The 17998-nt window shown below is 42.7% G+C and overlaps 1 protein-coding gene across 1 annotated transcript in view; it reads left to right on the top strand.

The window, feature by feature from the left end:
* The window catches only part of LOC122935967 (pleckstrin-like), a 65441-nt gene extending 53622 nt beyond the window's left edge, over positions 1 to 11819 (top strand). Inside the window, exons 7-9 of the mRNA XM_044291939.1 lie at positions 4531 to 4614; positions 7256 to 7316; positions 11442 to 11819. Of these exons, the coding sequence (XP_044147874.1) occupies positions 4531 to 4614; positions 7256 to 7316; positions 11442 to 11581 (285 nt within the window). The 3' untranslated portion in view covers positions 11582 to 11819. The remainder of the gene's footprint in view (positions 1 to 4530; positions 4615 to 7255; positions 7317 to 11441) is intronic.
* The last annotated feature ends 6179 nt before the right edge of the window (positions 11820 to 17998 follow it).

The raw sequence follows: 17998 nt of genomic DNA, 5'->3' as shown, positions 1-17998 counted from the left end.
GCTCACCTACAATGTTTTACAGGGTCAGCTCACCAGCAGGCCCTCGCATATAATTTTTTAGAGGGTCAGCTCACCAGCAGGCCCCCTCATAATGTTTTACAGGGTCAGCTCACCAGCAGGCCCTCGTATATAATTTTTTAAAGGGTCAGATCACCAGCAGGCCCTCGCATATAATGTTTTACAGGGTCAGCTCACCAGCAGGCCCTCACCTACAATGTTTTACAGGGTCAGCTCACCAGCAGGCCCTCGCATATTGTTTTACAGGGTCAGCTCACCAGCAGGCCCTCGCATATAATTTTTTAGAGGGTCAGCTCACCAGCAGGTCCTCGCATATATTGTTTTACAGGGTCAGCTCACCAACAGGCCCTCGCATATAATTTTTTAGAGGATCAGCCCCCCAGCAGGTCCTTGTTTTACAGGGTCAGCTCACCAGCAGGCCCTCGCATATAATTTTTTTAGAGGGTCAGCTCACCAGCAGGTCCTCGCATATATTGTTTTACAGGGTCAGCTCACCTGAAGGCCCTCACCTAATTATACCTAATAGGTAATTTGCATGCATGTTGCCTTGCTTGGATGTGGTAGCCGTAGCTGTTTCTCAGGCTCAATCTCCGGAATCGAACCATGATTCCCCTTTTACCCATGGTCTACATGATTTGGGCTCAAAATAACATCAAAAGTTGATAGGGCAGACATCCGAATGGATCTTCGCCATGACGGGGACGTGCAATTGGCCCCAGGTTATCTAGAGTCACCAAAGCGGCAGCCGGCCCTCGCCCATAATGTTTTAGATGGTCAGATCAGCAGGCCCTTGCTCCAAATGTTTGAGGGTCACCAGCAGGCCATCAATCATAATTTTTCAAGGCTGTGTATGTGTCACAGCCTCGGTGTGTGCCGCGACATTTTCGCCGCTCATGCTGGTTGCCGGTGGCAACTTGTTTTTATGCATGTGTGTGCGCATAAGGATGTTTCCTTTCCCTGCTTTGGTGTGCACGGGGTTAAGGTGTGCTTGGTAGGTGTGATGGGTGTGACCTCAGGCCTCCTATATGTTTGTGTGGTGGAGCCTGAGTGTCAGTTTGGTTTGTTTGTCAGCTTGGTGTGGAGCTCTGCTCCTGGGCTGAATGATACTGTCTGTGTGAGCTATCCTTATTTGTTATTATGTCACTGCGGGGAGTGGGGAAAATCCCCCACCGTGCAAAGGTAGAGACTGCAATGCCAGATAGGAAGGAACAGGGAGCAGGTCACCACCTAGCACAACCCTGAACTCACCTTAGACTCCTACCGCATGAGCCGCCTCAGAAGGTAAGGGGGCTCATGCTCACCAACCTTTGACCCTGCTATCCCTACAAAGCCCTAGGCCTAATGACAGGGCAGAGACCAGCCATTTATCCAACACCACGGATGAATGGTGTCTCAAACGGCCCAGTGGCAAGCAGGATAGAAGGCCATGGGCTAAACAGTACGGCAGGTAAGTTACACAGTAATATAACTATGCAATCCTCACTTACCTGCCGTAGCCATGATGGAAGGTGGCTCCAAGCTGGAAAAGCCCACAGGTGAGTCTTCGCTTAAACCACTACGGGAAAGCACGCCCCTTGCAGAGCCTCATACAACAATCAAACCTCCAAGCAAAACCCGCACCATAACTACATACACCAGGTGGGGGAAGGAATGACAAAAACACACCGGAGGGGACAACAGACAAAGCAAGAAATACAAAATAATAAATAAGGATAGCTCACACAGACAGTATCATTCAGCCCAGGAGCAGAGCACCACACCAAGCTGACAAACAAACCAAACTGACACTCAGGCTCCACCACACCAACATATAGGAGGCCTGAGGTCACACCCACCACACCTACCAAGCACACCTTAACCCCGTGCACACCAAAGCAGGGAAAGGAAGCATCCTAAAAGGGAAAGCGCACACACATGCATAAAAACAAGTTGCCACCGGCAACCAGCATGCGCGGCGAAAATGTCGCGGCACACACCGAGGCCGTGACAGTATGATGCCCTCCTTGATGTGTAACAAAGGGTGTATTGGAGTGCCGGTTCCTTGCAATTTTTGGCAGCCCTTTGAATTGTAGGAGTCCCACTACCTGAACTATTTTACCACAATGTGAATGAGGCCCCCCTTTATGTGATATACAGGTTGTATCAGAGTGCCTCTTCCTTGTAATTTTTGGCAGGACTTGCACTTTATATACAAGTAAATATACATATAAGAATGTTTCCTAACAATTTTTCCTCTAAAATCTATTTTTACTTCAATTTGGTGCATATTATTGTCAGTCTGTAAAAGTGGCGTACTACTTGGACAACATCGTTCCCAGCCACGACGTGGGAGTCCAAGATGCATCCAGACATCCTCCCCATGCTGTTCCCCAAACCATTTAGGTGGTGTTTCCATCATTTTATGACCTTTTCCTATGAACCAGGCACCCTCTCCTCTTCAGAGCAGGGGGTGCCTGGTTTAGTGCTTGCATTCTCCCATTGACTTCCATTATACTCGGGTGCTCGGTAGAGCACCTGAGCATCCCGATGTGTTCAGCCAGAGCACCTGAGCACTTTGGTGCTCGATCAACACTAGTCAATACCAAAAATGACTAATGGTTTCACAAATAGGAATAAAGAAGTGGTTGTTTCCTGAGTGGGAGGTGAGGGACCCTCTGCAGTCACACATATTCACTTCTTCTTTCTGTGACATTTTGAAATGATATTTATGCTGTGTTTTTATATACTACCAAATCTATATTAAATCTAATATTAAAGAGTTACACATGCAAATTACATCTCCCACCGAAGACAGCATGGGCAACAGAGGGCCCTGTGCATGCTCCTTGCGCTCTAATTGTGCATAGCGTAAATTAGCTAAATGTTAAATAGTAGAGTGCTCATCACAGATCAACACCCTTGGAACAGTGTAGCAAAACCCTAATCTGTGAGTCAGGTTCTTTGATGGCCTCAATCCATTTGTAAACTAGGTGAATAATTACTGTAGCCCCTGACATGCATAGTCCTGAGCAGTAGGAAGTACTGTAATTGTGGTTTTATAGGTAGTGGGGTCCTTGGTCCGGAGCTTGCACATATGATATGTCTACCTAAGTGTTCCAACATTCCTTTAGGTGACCATTTAGAGGTAATGTGCGAGAGCCACTATTCAGGCATTTTCGTACTAGGTTCCAAGGTCTTTAATTTACATACTGTCACATAAATTTACCTTTAGGGGTTGCCTGGTTTAGAAAATCCCATTTTCCAACAACCAGTTAAGAAATTTTAAGGCAACATAGGATAGAGTCCCATATTCAGGATATTCAGCTATTACTTAGAGGGTAAATTGGTTGAAAAGAGTGTCACTCTTGATTGATTTTAATAGGCACTGTGTAATACTTTGCTTCACCTGTGGTGGTGCTGCAGAGTAATTGAACAGTTGTTGCTGGATTTCCTAAGAACTTACAGCTGATCATTGGAGGATTCAGTAGTGCAATGTTATGTGCAATATCAGCATATTGTCTGGATTTATTTAACCAAAAAAGACGGTCCAAAGTGGACAACCATTGTCAAGAAGCACAGGATAACATACTAACAGAGACTAAAATGCAATAAAGATCATCCTTGTGTCTGGAATTACACATGCAGTCAATAACAAAGGGGATAGGTCCAATCAGACCTGGGCCACCTTCTCAAGGCCTCTATAGTAGCCACTTCATTCAAGAGGCTCTGTCACCAGGATCAACCCTATTAAGCCAGGCATGCTGCCTGGTAGGGCTCATCATGCTAATTAAAACTATATCTTTGTTTGGTCTGTATGCTAAACAGCTGCAGAGATATCTGCATTTCTAGTCATATGCAAATGATCAAGTTCGAGCGCCAGGAGGCGGAGCTGAATCCTTTGAGCACTGCTTTGTAATGCTCTGATTGACAGGGATAGACATCAGCACAGTGGTCCAAGGATGCAGTCCCACCTCCTGGTGCTCGAATGTGCTCATTTGCATGTGAATAAAATGCAGATCTCTCTGCAGTTGTTTATCATACAAACAAAAGAAAGAAATAGTTTTAATCAGCATGATGAGCCCTACCAGGCAGTATGCCTGGTTTAATAGGGTTGATCCTGGAGAGAGAGCCTCATTCAGTCTTGCATAGTGTAGAAATATTTTCCTTTCCTCCTTGGAAACCATCGGCAAGCTGCTTTGATTAGATTCGTTATTCTTATCCTGTGTAGTGCTTGTTGATTTGTGTCTTGCTGTGAATGGACTATGAATCTAATACCCTAATCCTGCTCATTTATTCATAAGTAAAGCATTTGTTCTTTAAGCATTGGTTACTAAAAAGATCCACGTTAGGTTGTGTCTACAAAAGAATGACAACTTTCATGGGCTTATTTCCCCCTAGCTGCTGTTTCATGGTCATGTACATACGGATCTTGTTATGCCATATGCAATAATTATGTGTCAGTATATGTCAATATATTTTGCATTCCATGTCTAAACATTTTAACTTTATATTTTTCTGAAATACTCATCATAGGGGCACAGAAGGAAAAACTGGAAAGTGAGGAAATTTGTCCTCAGAGAGGACCCCGCTTACCTGCACTACTATGATCCAGCCTCAGTAAGAGAATTGTTCAGACTTTGAACTATTTTTATTATATATTCAGTCATTAATCGAACATTAAAGGGGTATTCTGGTTATAACAAGTTATAACTATCAGATTTGTGGGGGTCCTACCGCTGGGACCTACACAGATCCCGTACCATGTGGACCCTCCCCCCTGAAATGGACGGAGCAGTTGGTTGGAAATGCTCTGTACTTGGCCATCTCCGGCGCTCCCATTTTACATAAATGGAGCGGTGGCAGGCATTTCCGACCAACCGATTCTTCCATTTCAGCGAGGCTCTACAGGGTACAGGGCCCCCGTTCTCAAGATTGGTGGGATTCCCCTATCCTGTGGATACCCCTTTAAAAAGCATCAATCAAAACACATTTCTCAACACTAGAATAGGACATGTTAAAGGGATTGTCTGACTTCAGCAAATGGCATTTATTATGTTTATCATGTAGAGAAAGTCAATACAAGACACTTACTAATGTATTGTGATTGTCTATATTGCCTCCTTTGCTGGCTGGATTCATTATTCCATCACATTATACACTTCTCGTTTCCATGGTTATGACCATCCTGCAATCCACCAGTGATGGTCGTGCTTGCACACTATAGGAAAAAGTGCCGGCCTCCCTGGACCATGGGAGTTCACATAGGCTATTTTTTCTATAGTGTGGAAGCACGACCACCGCTGCTGGATTGTATGGTGGTTGTAACCATGGAAACAAGCATTATATAATGTGATAGAAAATGAATCCAGCCAGCAAAGGAAGCAATATGTGCCTTGTATTAACTTTCTCTACATAATAAATGCTATTTGTTGAAGTACGGGAACCCCTTTAAATCCCACTAAAGTTAGTCCAGAAACCCTGACAAAAACCTTCCAGAAAGGCCCATTGTGGGGCTTGTCTAGAGAGCCGAACTCTGAAGAAAGAAGGCAGAGGCAGTGTGCTGCCATCTTTTAATTCCTGATTGCTGTACACATATAGGACATTTATCAAGACTGGCATTTTCATTGCTTGTCTTGATACCCCTGCGCAGCCAGAAGATGCTCCAAAGGTATGTTGCGGCAGGCTACCAGCTCTTGTAGATTTCTTTCTTTATTCATGGCAGAAAACTGGCATGAATGAAGATAAATGTGCCGGTCCTGCTAGACATGCCCCCTCCTTTGCCACACCCCAAGTTATGTCGCAAAAATGGTGTGTGACATAAATTGTGGCTTTTTAACTCCACAATAGTAGAGTAAATATCATGAAAAATGTCCCTTTGGTGTTTTTTGGTGCAATCTTGGCGATCACAAGACCTCCAGGTGCTGGGTTGCTGCAAGAGTTGCTGTGTCTTAGCAGACCCAGATCAACTTTGCAGTCCATGTCAGGGGACTTTATTCAATGTGCAATTAGTGTCAATATGTCAGATTTAGTTACAGGGGATATCAGCAATATAAGAAAAGTAGTGATAAAATGTCCCCCAAAGGCCTGACCTTATTGTGGGCACAATGTGTAAAATAAATAATAAATACAAAAAAATACAAAAGAAGGCAGGCAGTGATAACATCATCACGCCTGGCCCTGTCAATCAAACTGCAGAGCGGATGGCAGTTGCAGAGAGTGCAGAGCCGCTAGATGCAACGACAATGCCCCCATTGCTCTTAGAGGTTCATTTGCATATATTAAAATATAATTTTTCTTAGTAATGCGGCCACATATGAACATGGGACCAACACCGATGCCTTCAGCTGCCAAGTGCACATGTAACAGGTCAGCCAGTGTCATAGGTACAAGTCTGCTGACAGATGTGCTTTAAGAATAATACGTAAATGTTAAAAACAGGCATGAATTTTTTTTGTACATTTTTCCCATGTTAATATCCAATAAAATAAAAATGTTAGCATAAAGTAGCCATAAAAATAAAGGCTTACTGTATGTATCACAAAAAAAAAAAGTTTAATTAACTGTGCAAAAAGAAAAAATAAACTATGCCTGGACATTGTAGCATAGTCTTGAATTCTGCATTGAGGCATCCCCTAGGGCTGATTTGGCAATTCTGGGGATCCATCCTCCTAGTAATAAAGCCTCCAGTAGTAATAAGGACTCCCTTAGTGCCCCCAGTAGTAATAAGCCCCCTGTATAGAGCCCCCAGTAGTAATAAGGCTGCCTTTGAGGCATATATACCCTGGCATGGAGGAGGCACAGTTTTTGAAACAATCCCAATGTACATGGTTGCATTGTACAAAACTATTTTATCAGAGCATTTAAAGGGAAACTGTCACCTGGATTTTGTGTATAGAGCTGAGGACATGAGTTGCTAGATCGCCGCTAGCACATCCGCAATACCCAGTCCCCATAGCTCTGTGTGCTTTTATTGTGTAAAAAAAAACGATTTGATACATATGCAAATTAACCTGAGATGAGTCCTGTTCCTGAGATGAGTCAGAGACAGGACTCATCTCAGGTTAATTTGCATATGTATCAAATAGTTTTTATTACACAATAAAAGCACACAGAGCTATGGGGACTGGGTATTGCAGATGTGCTAGCGGCCATCTAGCAACCCATGTCCTCAGCTCTATACACAAAATCCCGGTGATAGGTTCCCTTTAAAAGTATATGTTTATATAATTTTTTTCATTGAGCAATGTCTTTTTTTCAGGGGTATGAAGATCCATTGGGATCTATACATTTGCGAGGCTGCGTTGTGACTGCTGTAGAAGGTAAGTTGCCCTCATGGTTTTATGTCGAGGTACTAATAGATGTGTGATCTGTACAAGCACAGCTATAAAGTGTCATTGCAAAGAAGGGCTATGAAGTTTTATTATACCCGGCACTGATGCATTGACACAGTATGGCCATACCTTTTTGCAGCACTTTTCTCTAAACCGGAGTGCAAAATCTGAGGGTAAAAGATGGGATATCAATACAATGGATGAATCCACTTTTAAAATGACCTTTCACCACTCCTGACATGCCTGTTTTAATAGCGTCATGCATTCCCCATGTAATAAAAATTCTGGAGCATCTATTCTTATATCTCTATGTTGTGCTATTCCTTTATTATTTCTACTAGAAATTGTGAATAAATTGCTAGCAGTCTGCAGTAAGGGTACAGAGAGGTGGTAACTAGTTGGGGGTGTGTCCCTGCACAGTATGAAAATGGCAGCACTGATTGGATAGTGAGTCTGTGCAGGTACAGCCCCCCCCCCCCAACTGGTTACCACCTCTCTGTACCCTTACTGCAGACTGCTAGCAATTAATTCATAACTTCTAGTGCAAATAATAAAGGAATGGCACAACTTAGAGCCATAAGAATAGATCTTCCAGAATCGTTATTACATGGAGAATGCATGAAGCTATTATAACAGGCAGATCAGGAGAGGTGACAGAGGTCCTCTTTAAATGTAGGCAGCACACTCTGGGTATAAGGGTCCATTCACACATCAGTATTTTTCTATATCCCGAATTTTGGTCCGTTTTTTGCGGATCTGTTGTTCCTGAAAATGTTTCCGTGTCATCCGTTTTTTTCGGATCCATTGACTTTGTATTGTACCAGGAACCAATTTTTGCGGATAATAATAGGACAAGTCTTATATTTTATCGAACATGCGGAACGGAACAACGGAAACGGACAGCACACATTGTGCTGTCCGAATTTTTTCAGGACCATTGAAAATGAATAGGTACGCAACTGGTCCGCATCCGTTCTGCAAAAAAACGAACTGATCCGGAAAGAAACAACGGACGTGTGAATGGACCCTAAGATTGTTTTTTATAAGAATGTTCTGATATACAGTACAGACCAAAAGTTTGGATACACCTTCTCATTCAAAGAGTTTTCTTTATTTTCATGACTATGAAAATTGTAGATTCACACTGAAGGCATCAAAACTATGAATTAACACATGTGGAATTATATACATAACAAAAAAGTGTGAAACAACTGAAAATATGTCATATTCTAGGTTCTTCAAAGTAGCCACCTTTTGCTTTGATTACTGCTTTGCACACTCTTGGCATTCTCTTGATGAGCTTCAAGAGGTAGTCACCTGAAATGGTCTTCCAACAGTCTTGAAGGAGTTCCCAGAGAGGCTTAGCACTTGTTGGCCCTTTTGCCTTCACTCTGCGGTCCAGCTCACCCCAAACCATCTCGATTGGGTTCAGGTCCGGTGACTGTGGAGGCCAGGTCATCTGGCGCAGCGCCCCATCACTCTCCTTCGTGGTCAAATAGCCCTTACACAGCCTGTAGGTGTGTTTGGGGTCATTGTCCTGTTGAAAAATAAATGATGGTCCAACTAAACGCAAACCGGATGGAAAAGCATGCCGCTGCAAGATGCTGTGGTAGCCATGCTGGTTCAGTATGCCTTCAATTTTGAATAAATCCCTAACAGTGTCACCAGCAAAGCACCCCCACACCATCACACCTCCTCCTCCATGCTTCACGGTGGGAACCAGGCATGTAGAGTCCATCCGTTCACCTTTTCTGCGTCACACAAAGACACGGTGGTTGGAACCAAAGATCTCAAATTTGGACTCAAGCACAGATTTCCACTGGTCTAATGTCCATTCCTTGTGTTCTTTAGCCCAAACAAGTCTCTTCTACTTGTTGCCTGTCCTTAGCAGTGGTTTCCTAGCAGATATTCTACCATCAAGGCCTGATTCACACAGTCTCCTCTTAACAGTTGTTCTAGAAATGTGTCTGCTGCTAGAACTCTGTGTGGCATTGACCTGGTCTCTAATCTGAGCTGCTGTTAACCTGTGATTTCTGAGGCTGGTGACTCGGATGAACCTATCCTCCGCAGCAGAGGTGACTCTTGGTCTTCCTTTCCTGGGGCGGTCCGCATGTGAGCCAGTTTCTTTGTAGCCCTTGATGGTTTTTGTGACTGCACTTGGGGACCCTTTTCAAAGTTTTCCCAATTTTTCGGACTGACTGACCTTCATTTCTTAAAGTAATGATGGCCACTCGTTTTTCTTTACTTACAAATTCTAACAGTCTATTCAGTAGGACTATCAGCTGTGTATCCACCTGACTTCTCCACAACACAACTGATGGTCCCAACCCCATTTATAAGGCAAGAAATCCCACTTATTAAACCTGACAGGGTACACCTGTGAAGTGAAAACCATTTCAGGTGACTACCTCTTGAAGCTCATCAAGAGAATGCCAAGAGTGTGCAAAGCAGTAATCAAAGCAAAAGGTGGCTACTTTGAAGAACCTAGAATATGACATATTTTCAGTTGTTTAACACTTTTTTGTTATGTATATAATTCCACATGTGTTAATTCATAGTTTTGATGCCTTCAGTGTGAATCTACAATTTTCATAGTCATGAAAATAAAGAAAACTCTTTGAATGAGAAGGTGTGTCCAAACTTTTGGTCTGTACTGTACTTAAAAAGTATAAAAGTAAAATGTGTCACAAAAAACGCCAACCTTATAAACGTTTGTAAAAAACACATGTAACTTCTTCATAGCTTACACTTTGATTTTTACCAACATCCCGGCAACTTATTGCATTTTTTTTTAAATAATTAAGGGGTTGTACAGCCTTGAATCCGACAACTCCTGGGGTCCTAACTTGTGCTGTGACCAGGGGCTTAACTACCATGGTGGTAAACACGTGGTCAGGACTCTAGCCTCTAAAGGAACAACTTTTAGCAAATGAGACAGTGGAAAAATGGCCCATGGGTCATTGAAAAGGGTCTAGACAGAAACCTTTATGTCCTGTGTGTGTGTGTGTGGGGGGGGGGGCTGGTTTGATCCTTGCTATGGGACCCTTACGTCTCTATGTACGCCACTGGCTGTGACATAGCCTTTAATCTATTGTGACTGTTAAGGCCTGTGATTGGCCACAACAGTCATGGGACCCATGAACATAAATTGCAAATATTTTATTGATAAGTCACATAAAAGACGACCAAAAGTTAGACAGTAATAAATATATTGAATATGATGCAGTAATGTGGTGGCACTGCAAAACAGTGCCCCACCAAGGTTACACAAGAATTGTTATATTCCCTAAGTCCATGTCTCAAAATGGCCTAATTATTATCAAGATAAATTATCTCATCCACAGGCCAGAAAGAGACATGAGCTCTAGTAAAAGTGCAAGTGTTGGCATGCTTGCAAGAGTAGCAATTAGATAGATGCAGTGTGTAAATGACACATCCAAACATCGGATGTCCATTATATGCCGCCTACATCCCCCATATATGAAATCACAGCAAGAATAAAACCAACACATATAACAAACACACATGAAAGTATTGATGAGCGGACCAAGGATCCAAGGTCGGTTCCTTAATACTTTCATGTGTGTTTGTTATATGTGTTGGTTTCATGCTTGCTGTGATTTCAGACATGGACTTAGGGAATATAACGATTCTTGTGTAACCTTGGCGGGGCGCTGTTTTGCAGTGCCACCACATTACTGCATCATATGCAATATATTTATTACTGTCTAACTTTTGGTCGTCTTTTATGTGACTTATCAATAAAATATTTGCAATTTATGTTCATGTGTGTTCTTGTTTATCAGATCCATTGAGTTTGTGCTCACATATGATTTTCTCATTTCTATTGAGGAACAGTTCGGTTATATAAAAGTCATGGGACCCAGCGGCTTCCTGGTCCTGCAGGGACTGGAAACACCTGGGAACTGAGCAGTGGTGGGACCAGCGGTGGAGTTTTTATTTTAGGACCCTAGGGACTGTCAGCTCTGAGGGTGAAAAACCCCTTTAATCAGGAAAGTTGCAACATATATAGTAGTTTCCATCTTAAAAAACAAAAACATTTTATAATATTAATCAGCTATATTGGGTAATTCATATTTTTGCTTTTACCAGCAAAGAGGCAAGAAGCGGATGGGAATCTTTTTGAAATCATCACAGCATCTGAAGTGCATTACTTCCTGCAAGCGGCATCCGCAGAAGAGCGGAAAGAGTGGATTAAAGCCATTCAGACTGTCGCCAAAATCGGAAAATAAGACCACACAATGAAAGATCTAGAATTCAAGATTTCAATATATATGAACCCAATTCTGGAGATGCTGTGTCCCTAATAAGGACATGAAGGAAAGGATAAATTAATAAGAAATGCATTTGAAATATTTGAAAAAAAAGTTACATACAATACATAGAACATACAATTTAATACATGCTTTTGGTGTATTTTGATGCACTTTGAAAAAAAACCACCATAATAAATTCTCTGAATATGCTGTTCCTGTGATGTTGCTGTTATTATTATTTACACACTGTTAGCCTGTGGATATGCTGTAAATGGGAATATCGCTTAATGCTAAATAGCCATAAAACTGTTTAAACGACCCTGAGGCGCAGTTTCAGATTTCCATGGAGCACCAATGATCCACATAGAGAATAGAAACAAAGCACTGACAATAAAATCTTTTAGTCCTCTTCTTGGATTCTCTTCTGAGTTCGAGCATCAAAGCAGTCACTTCCCCTGCTTCCCCTATAGCGATGCCCCTGCACGGTAGTAATATCCACATTGTGCCTCCTCACAGTAGTAATGCCCACATTGTGCCCCTCTCAAAGTAGAAATGCCCACATTGTTCTCCCCTCATAGTAGTTATGCCCAAACTGTGCCCCTAGGCCCCCGCCAGCTCCATTAATAAAGTAAAAAAAAAAAACTCACCTGTTTCCCCGATGATCTGATTACATCCGGCATTCCCAGCAGCAGCACGATGCGGTCACATACATTGCACTGCTCTCTGTGTAGGTTGCTGATTCCCGCCCTGCACCGCTCCTCCCACATAGCCCGCCATTGCGATGTGTGGCCAGCTGGGGAGCGCCAGAGCTCAGCGGAACAGTGAAGCAGGGAGAGGACGGCTCCCTGCTTCCCCATGTAAATGATCTCCCTGGGCGTGCCCTCAACCTTCTGTGTCCAGAACATGTGCCCCACTCACCACCCCTCGCTATGGCCCTGGAGCCTGGAACCCAATCGATTCTCCAAACCAGAATGACCCCGCTAGAGTCAGAGACCAAAGGCCTTCCTTCCTTTAGCTTAGCATAGAGAGAATCCATCTGTGCGCCAGCATCTGTATAAGCTGCTACCCAGACCAATGTCTTGGTTTGGCAACCCCAAAAAGAAGAGGCCAAGTTGCAGAAGAAGTAGAGGAACGTAATGGGTACATACACCCTAAATACTCAGGAGGGATATATGTAAGGGCACCACACTATGAAAAGTAAACACGCAATGTACAAAAATGATGTGTCATGATGGCCCAAACGTCCGGCCAGAATGATACAAATTTCACAATGTTTGCTAAAGCTACTGTACAAGGCCCAGACGAATAGAGGGATGCATGCAAATTTGACATTGATCAGTGGATGCCATCCATCGGTGATTTCGGGTATCTCAGGCCTTCAAATTTCTTGTCTTCTAGCTTTAATCTGGCAGCTGCAAACCACCTACAACTGATGTGTTTCATTCTGCTCAACTACGTATAAGAATAGATACTTCACTAAATCTTTGCCAAAAAGTGATCACTTGTTTTATTTTATTTGAAAGTCCAAAATCATACTTTTTCACTTTATTTCCCCTTAAAAAGTCTCACTAGGATATGGTTGCAAATAATCTTGAAAAGGAGAATAGGGGGAAGAACCTGTTGGCCACATACTCCTTAGACCAGTGGTCCCTAACCAGTGTCTCAGGAGCCACATGTGACTCATAACCCCCTGCTGTGTGGCTCACCATGAGAGTCCTTAGTGACCATATGTACTAGCAATTCACATTGTTGAAGACCTATGCTATATTTTTCACCCAAAAAAATCCAATTTGGCTGGTATAGTACTGGTGTTAAAGTTCACACTAAAATATTTATCAGAAAATGTTTGCAATGTCATGTCTTTGTTTCTCCACATTTAAAACTTCCTCCTCTTTGAATCCAGAGGGGAAACAAACCAGGCTGGTGTAGTGAGCTGCATCTATATTTATTTATATAAGGAGATATATAACGCGAGTTTGACCGCGACGCGTGGTTGATTAAGTGTGTGACTTAAGATTAAGTGACTTTAGATTCAGGGACTTCAGTGGGGGACTGTAATTTGCCAGTTTCTTATTACTACATTATATTGTATTTTTTGCTTTGCTGGTGTAATCCCCATTTAGTATGTGTTGCACAATTGACAACGCAGTCCAGTGCACATCTTGCATGATGTATGCAGTCTTGGAACAGGAGTTCAAGGGTGCATATCTTTGTTCAAGATGTGAGCAAATTACCCGTTTGGAATCGCTAATCGAGTCTCTAAATGGGCAAGTTGCAACACTGAGAGGCATTGACAATTTGCAAAAGAGTTTGCTTCTCACCGAGCAAGCACTCTTTGGGGTAGATGAGGGGGAGGGTGACAGAGAGGAGGCTGAGGAAAGTGAGGTAGCTAGCTGGGTGACAGTTAGAAAGCAGGGTAGAGGGAAGAGTGCCAGGGAGGCTAGCCCTGATCTGACACACCCCAACAAGTTTGCACGTTTGGCAGATGAGGGGGATGTCAGTCCAGGGATGGCACTGCCGCAGCCAGACACTTCCTCTGCCAGTCAGGGGAATGCCAGCTCCGGTAAGCAGAGGACCAGGAGAGCAGGGAGGGCCAGACAGGTGCTGGTAGTAGGAGACTCAATTATTAGGGGAACAGATAGGGAAATCTGTCACAAAGACCGTGATCGCTGAACAGTGTGCTGTCTTCCTGGCGCTAGAGTTCGACACATCGCAGATCGGGTTGACAGATTACTGGGAGGGGCTGGAGAAGATCCAGTGGTCATGGTCCATATCGGAACCAATGACAAAGTTAGGGGTAGGTGGAGAGTCCTTAAAATGATTTCAGGGATTTAGGTCAAAAGCTGAGGGCAAGGACCTCAAAAGGTAGTATTTTCCGAAATACTACCTGTACCACGGGCCACACAAGAGAGGCAGCGGGAGATTAGGGAAATTAACAAGTGGCTCAAGAACTGGTGTAGGAAAGAGGGGTTTGGGTTCCTGGAGAACTGGGCCGACTTCTCTATCGGCTACAGGCTCTATCATAGGGACGGGCTGCACCTCAATGGGGAAGGGGCAGCTGTGTTGGGGAAGAAGATGGCTAGAAGGTTGGAGGAGTGTTTAAACTAGGGACTGGGGGGGAGGGTAATTATGTTATAGAATGGGAGGATAGTGCAGATAGAGACCGGGGGCAAGGTAGTGAGACTGGGGGAGGAATGGAAGGAGGGACTAGAACAGTTCAGAAGGAAAGGTGTAGAGTAAAAAATATACATAAACCTCTCAAATGTATGTATACTAATGCCAGAAGCCTGACTAATAAAACTGGGGAACTGGAATTAGTGATGTGTGAGGAGGACTATGACATAGTGGGAATAACTGAGACATGGCTGGATGATAGCTATGACTGGGCAGCTAATGTACAGGGTTACAGCCTGTTTAGAAAGGATCATCAAAACCGGAGAGGGGGGAGGGGTCTGCCTTTATGTAAAGTCCTGTCTAAAGCCCACACTCCGCGAATATATAAGTGAGGGACAGGAACATGTGGAGTCACTGTGGGTAGAGATACATGGAGCTAAAAACAATAATAAATTACTAATAGGAGTTTACTATAAACCACCTAATACACCAGAGTCCACAGAAAATCTACTACTAAACGAGATAGACGAGGCGGCAAATCATAATGAGGTGGTTATTATGGGGGACTTCAACTACCCAGATATAGACTGGAAAACTGAAACTTGTATATCTCATAAAGGAAACAGGTTCTTGGCAATAACCAAAGACAATTACCTCTCCCAACTGGTTCAGGACACGACTAGAGGGACGGCCATACTGGACTTAGTATTAACCAATAGGCCTGACAGAACAACAGACGTGCAGGTTGGGGGACACCTGGGAAATAGTGACCACAAAGTAATAACCTTCCAATTATAATTAAAAAGAGCGTTTCTACAGGGAGGAACAAAAATACCAAACTTCAAAAAAGCTAAATTTAGCCAACTAAGAGAGGCCATAGGCCGAACTAACTGGGACAAAGTCCTCAAAAATAAAAATACAGCCACAAAATGGGATATCTTTAAAAGCATCCTAAAATCTCATTGTGAGAGGTACATACCGTATGGGATTAAAAGGTTAAGGAACAAAAAGAAACCAATGTGGATAAACTGAACTGTAAAGAAAGCAATAAATGACAAAAAGAAAGCATATAAAACACTAAAACAGGAAGGTAGCACGGAAGCACTGAAAAACTATAAGGAATAAAATAGAACATGTAAAAAACAAATAAAAGAGAGATTAATTGCCAAAGAGAGTAAAACTAACCCTAAAATGTTCTTCAATTATATAAATGTTAAAAAGTATAAATCTGAAGGTGTCGGCCCGTTAAAGAGTAATGAGGGGGGAGTCGCAGAGAGCGACGAGGAGAAAGCAAAGCTGTTAAATATTTTTTTCTCCAATGTATTCACTGAGGAAAATAAACTGTCAGATGACTTGCCGAATGTTGAAATAAATTCCCCATTAAAAGTGTCCTGTCTGACCCAGGAAGAAGTGCAACAGCGACTTAAAAAGATTAAAATAGACAAATCGCCAGGACCGGATGGCATACACCCCCGTATCCTAAGGGAATTAAGTAATATCATAGCCAGACCCTTATTTCTGATATTTGCAGATTCTATATTGACAGGGAATGTCCCACAGGATTGGCGCATGGCAAATGTGGTGCCAATATTCAAAAAGGGTCCAAAAACAGAGCCTGGAAACTATAGGCCGGTAAGTTTAACATCTGTTGTGGGTAAACTGTTTGAAGGTTTTCTGAGAGATGCTATGTTAGAGCATCTTAATGGAAATAAGCAAATAACGCCATATCAGCATGGCTTCGTGAGGGATCGGTCATGTCAAACAAATTTAATCAGTTTCTATGAGGAGGTAAGTTCTAGACTTGACAGCGGCGAATCAATGGATGTCGTGTATCTGGACTTCTCCAAAGCATTTGACACGGTACCACATAAAAGGTTAGTATATAAAATGAGAATGCTCGGACTGGGAGAAAACATCTGTAAGTGGGTAAGTAACTGGCTCAATGATAGAAAACAGAGGGTGGTTATTAATAGTACACACTCAGATTGGGTCACTGTCACTAGTGGGGTACCTCAGGGGTCAGTATTGGGCCCTATTCTCTTCAATATATTTATTAATGATCTTGTAGAAGGCTTGCATAGTAAAATATCAATTTTCGAAGATGACACCTAAACTGTGTAAAGTAATTAACACTGAAGAGGACAGTATACTACTACAGAGGGATCTGGATAGACTGGAGGCTTGGGCAGATAAGTGGCAGATGAGGTTTAACACTGACAAATGTAAAGTTATGCACATGGGAAGGAATAATGCAAGTCACCCGTACTATTAAATGGTAAAACACTCGGTAACACTGACATGGAAAAAGATCTAGGAATTTTAATAAACAGCAAACTAAGCTGCAAAAAACAGTGTCAGGCAGCTGCTGCCAAGGCCAATAAGATAATGGGTTGCATCAAAAGGGCATAGATGCCCGTGATGAGAACATAGTCCTACCACTTTACAAATCATTAGTCAGACCACACATGGAGTACTGTGTACAGTTCTGGGCTGTGACGAGGGGACATCCTCTGCGTCTGGAGGAAAGAAGGTTTGTACACAAACATAGAAGAGGATTCTTTACGGTAAGAGCAGTGAGACTATGGAACTCTCTGCCTGAGGAGGTGGTGATGGTGAGTACAATAAAGGAATTCAAGAGGGGCCTGGATGTATTTCTGGAGCGTAATAATAGGCTATAGCTACTAGAGAGAGATCGTTGATCCAGGGAGTTATTCTGATTGCCTGATTGGAGTCGAGAAGGAATTTTTATTCCCTTAAAGTGAGGAAAATTGACTTCTACCTCACAGTTTTTTTTTTGCCTTCCTCTGGATCAACTTGCAGGATGACAGGCCGAACTGGATGGACAAATGTCTTTTTCGGCCTTATGTACTATGTTACTATGTTATTTATTTTTGTATTCCCTGTTGCTCCCAACCATCAATAAAATGAAAGTTGAATGGGGCTTACAACTTACAAAAGGTTGGGGACCTCTGCCTTAGACCATTTGGAGGGACACCTATATGAGCACCATAACCAGAAAGATCCTACATGAAAATTAATACACAAGTACCATGATCAGTCTGATGTATATAAATATGATCCATATTTAAAGGGATATTGAAACATGTTAATACCTATGTACTGGTTACTGGGCATACCATATTTTTTGGACTATAAGACTCATCAGACTATAAGACTCACCTACGATTTAGAGTAGAAAAATAAGAAATAAATATATTTTTCATCAGACCTCAGATCAGACACCCGAATCAGACTATCCATTCTTTATTAGACCTCAGA

The sequence above is a fragment of the Bufo gargarizans genome, chromosome 4 (genome assembly GCF_014858855.1).
Source record: "Bufo gargarizans isolate SCDJY-AF-19 chromosome 4, ASM1485885v1, whole genome shotgun sequence".
In the NCBI taxonomy this organism is placed as follows: domain Eukaryota; kingdom Metazoa; phylum Chordata; class Amphibia; order Anura; family Bufonidae; genus Bufo; species Bufo gargarizans.
This window is presented reverse-complemented; position numbering and strand designations above follow the sequence as displayed.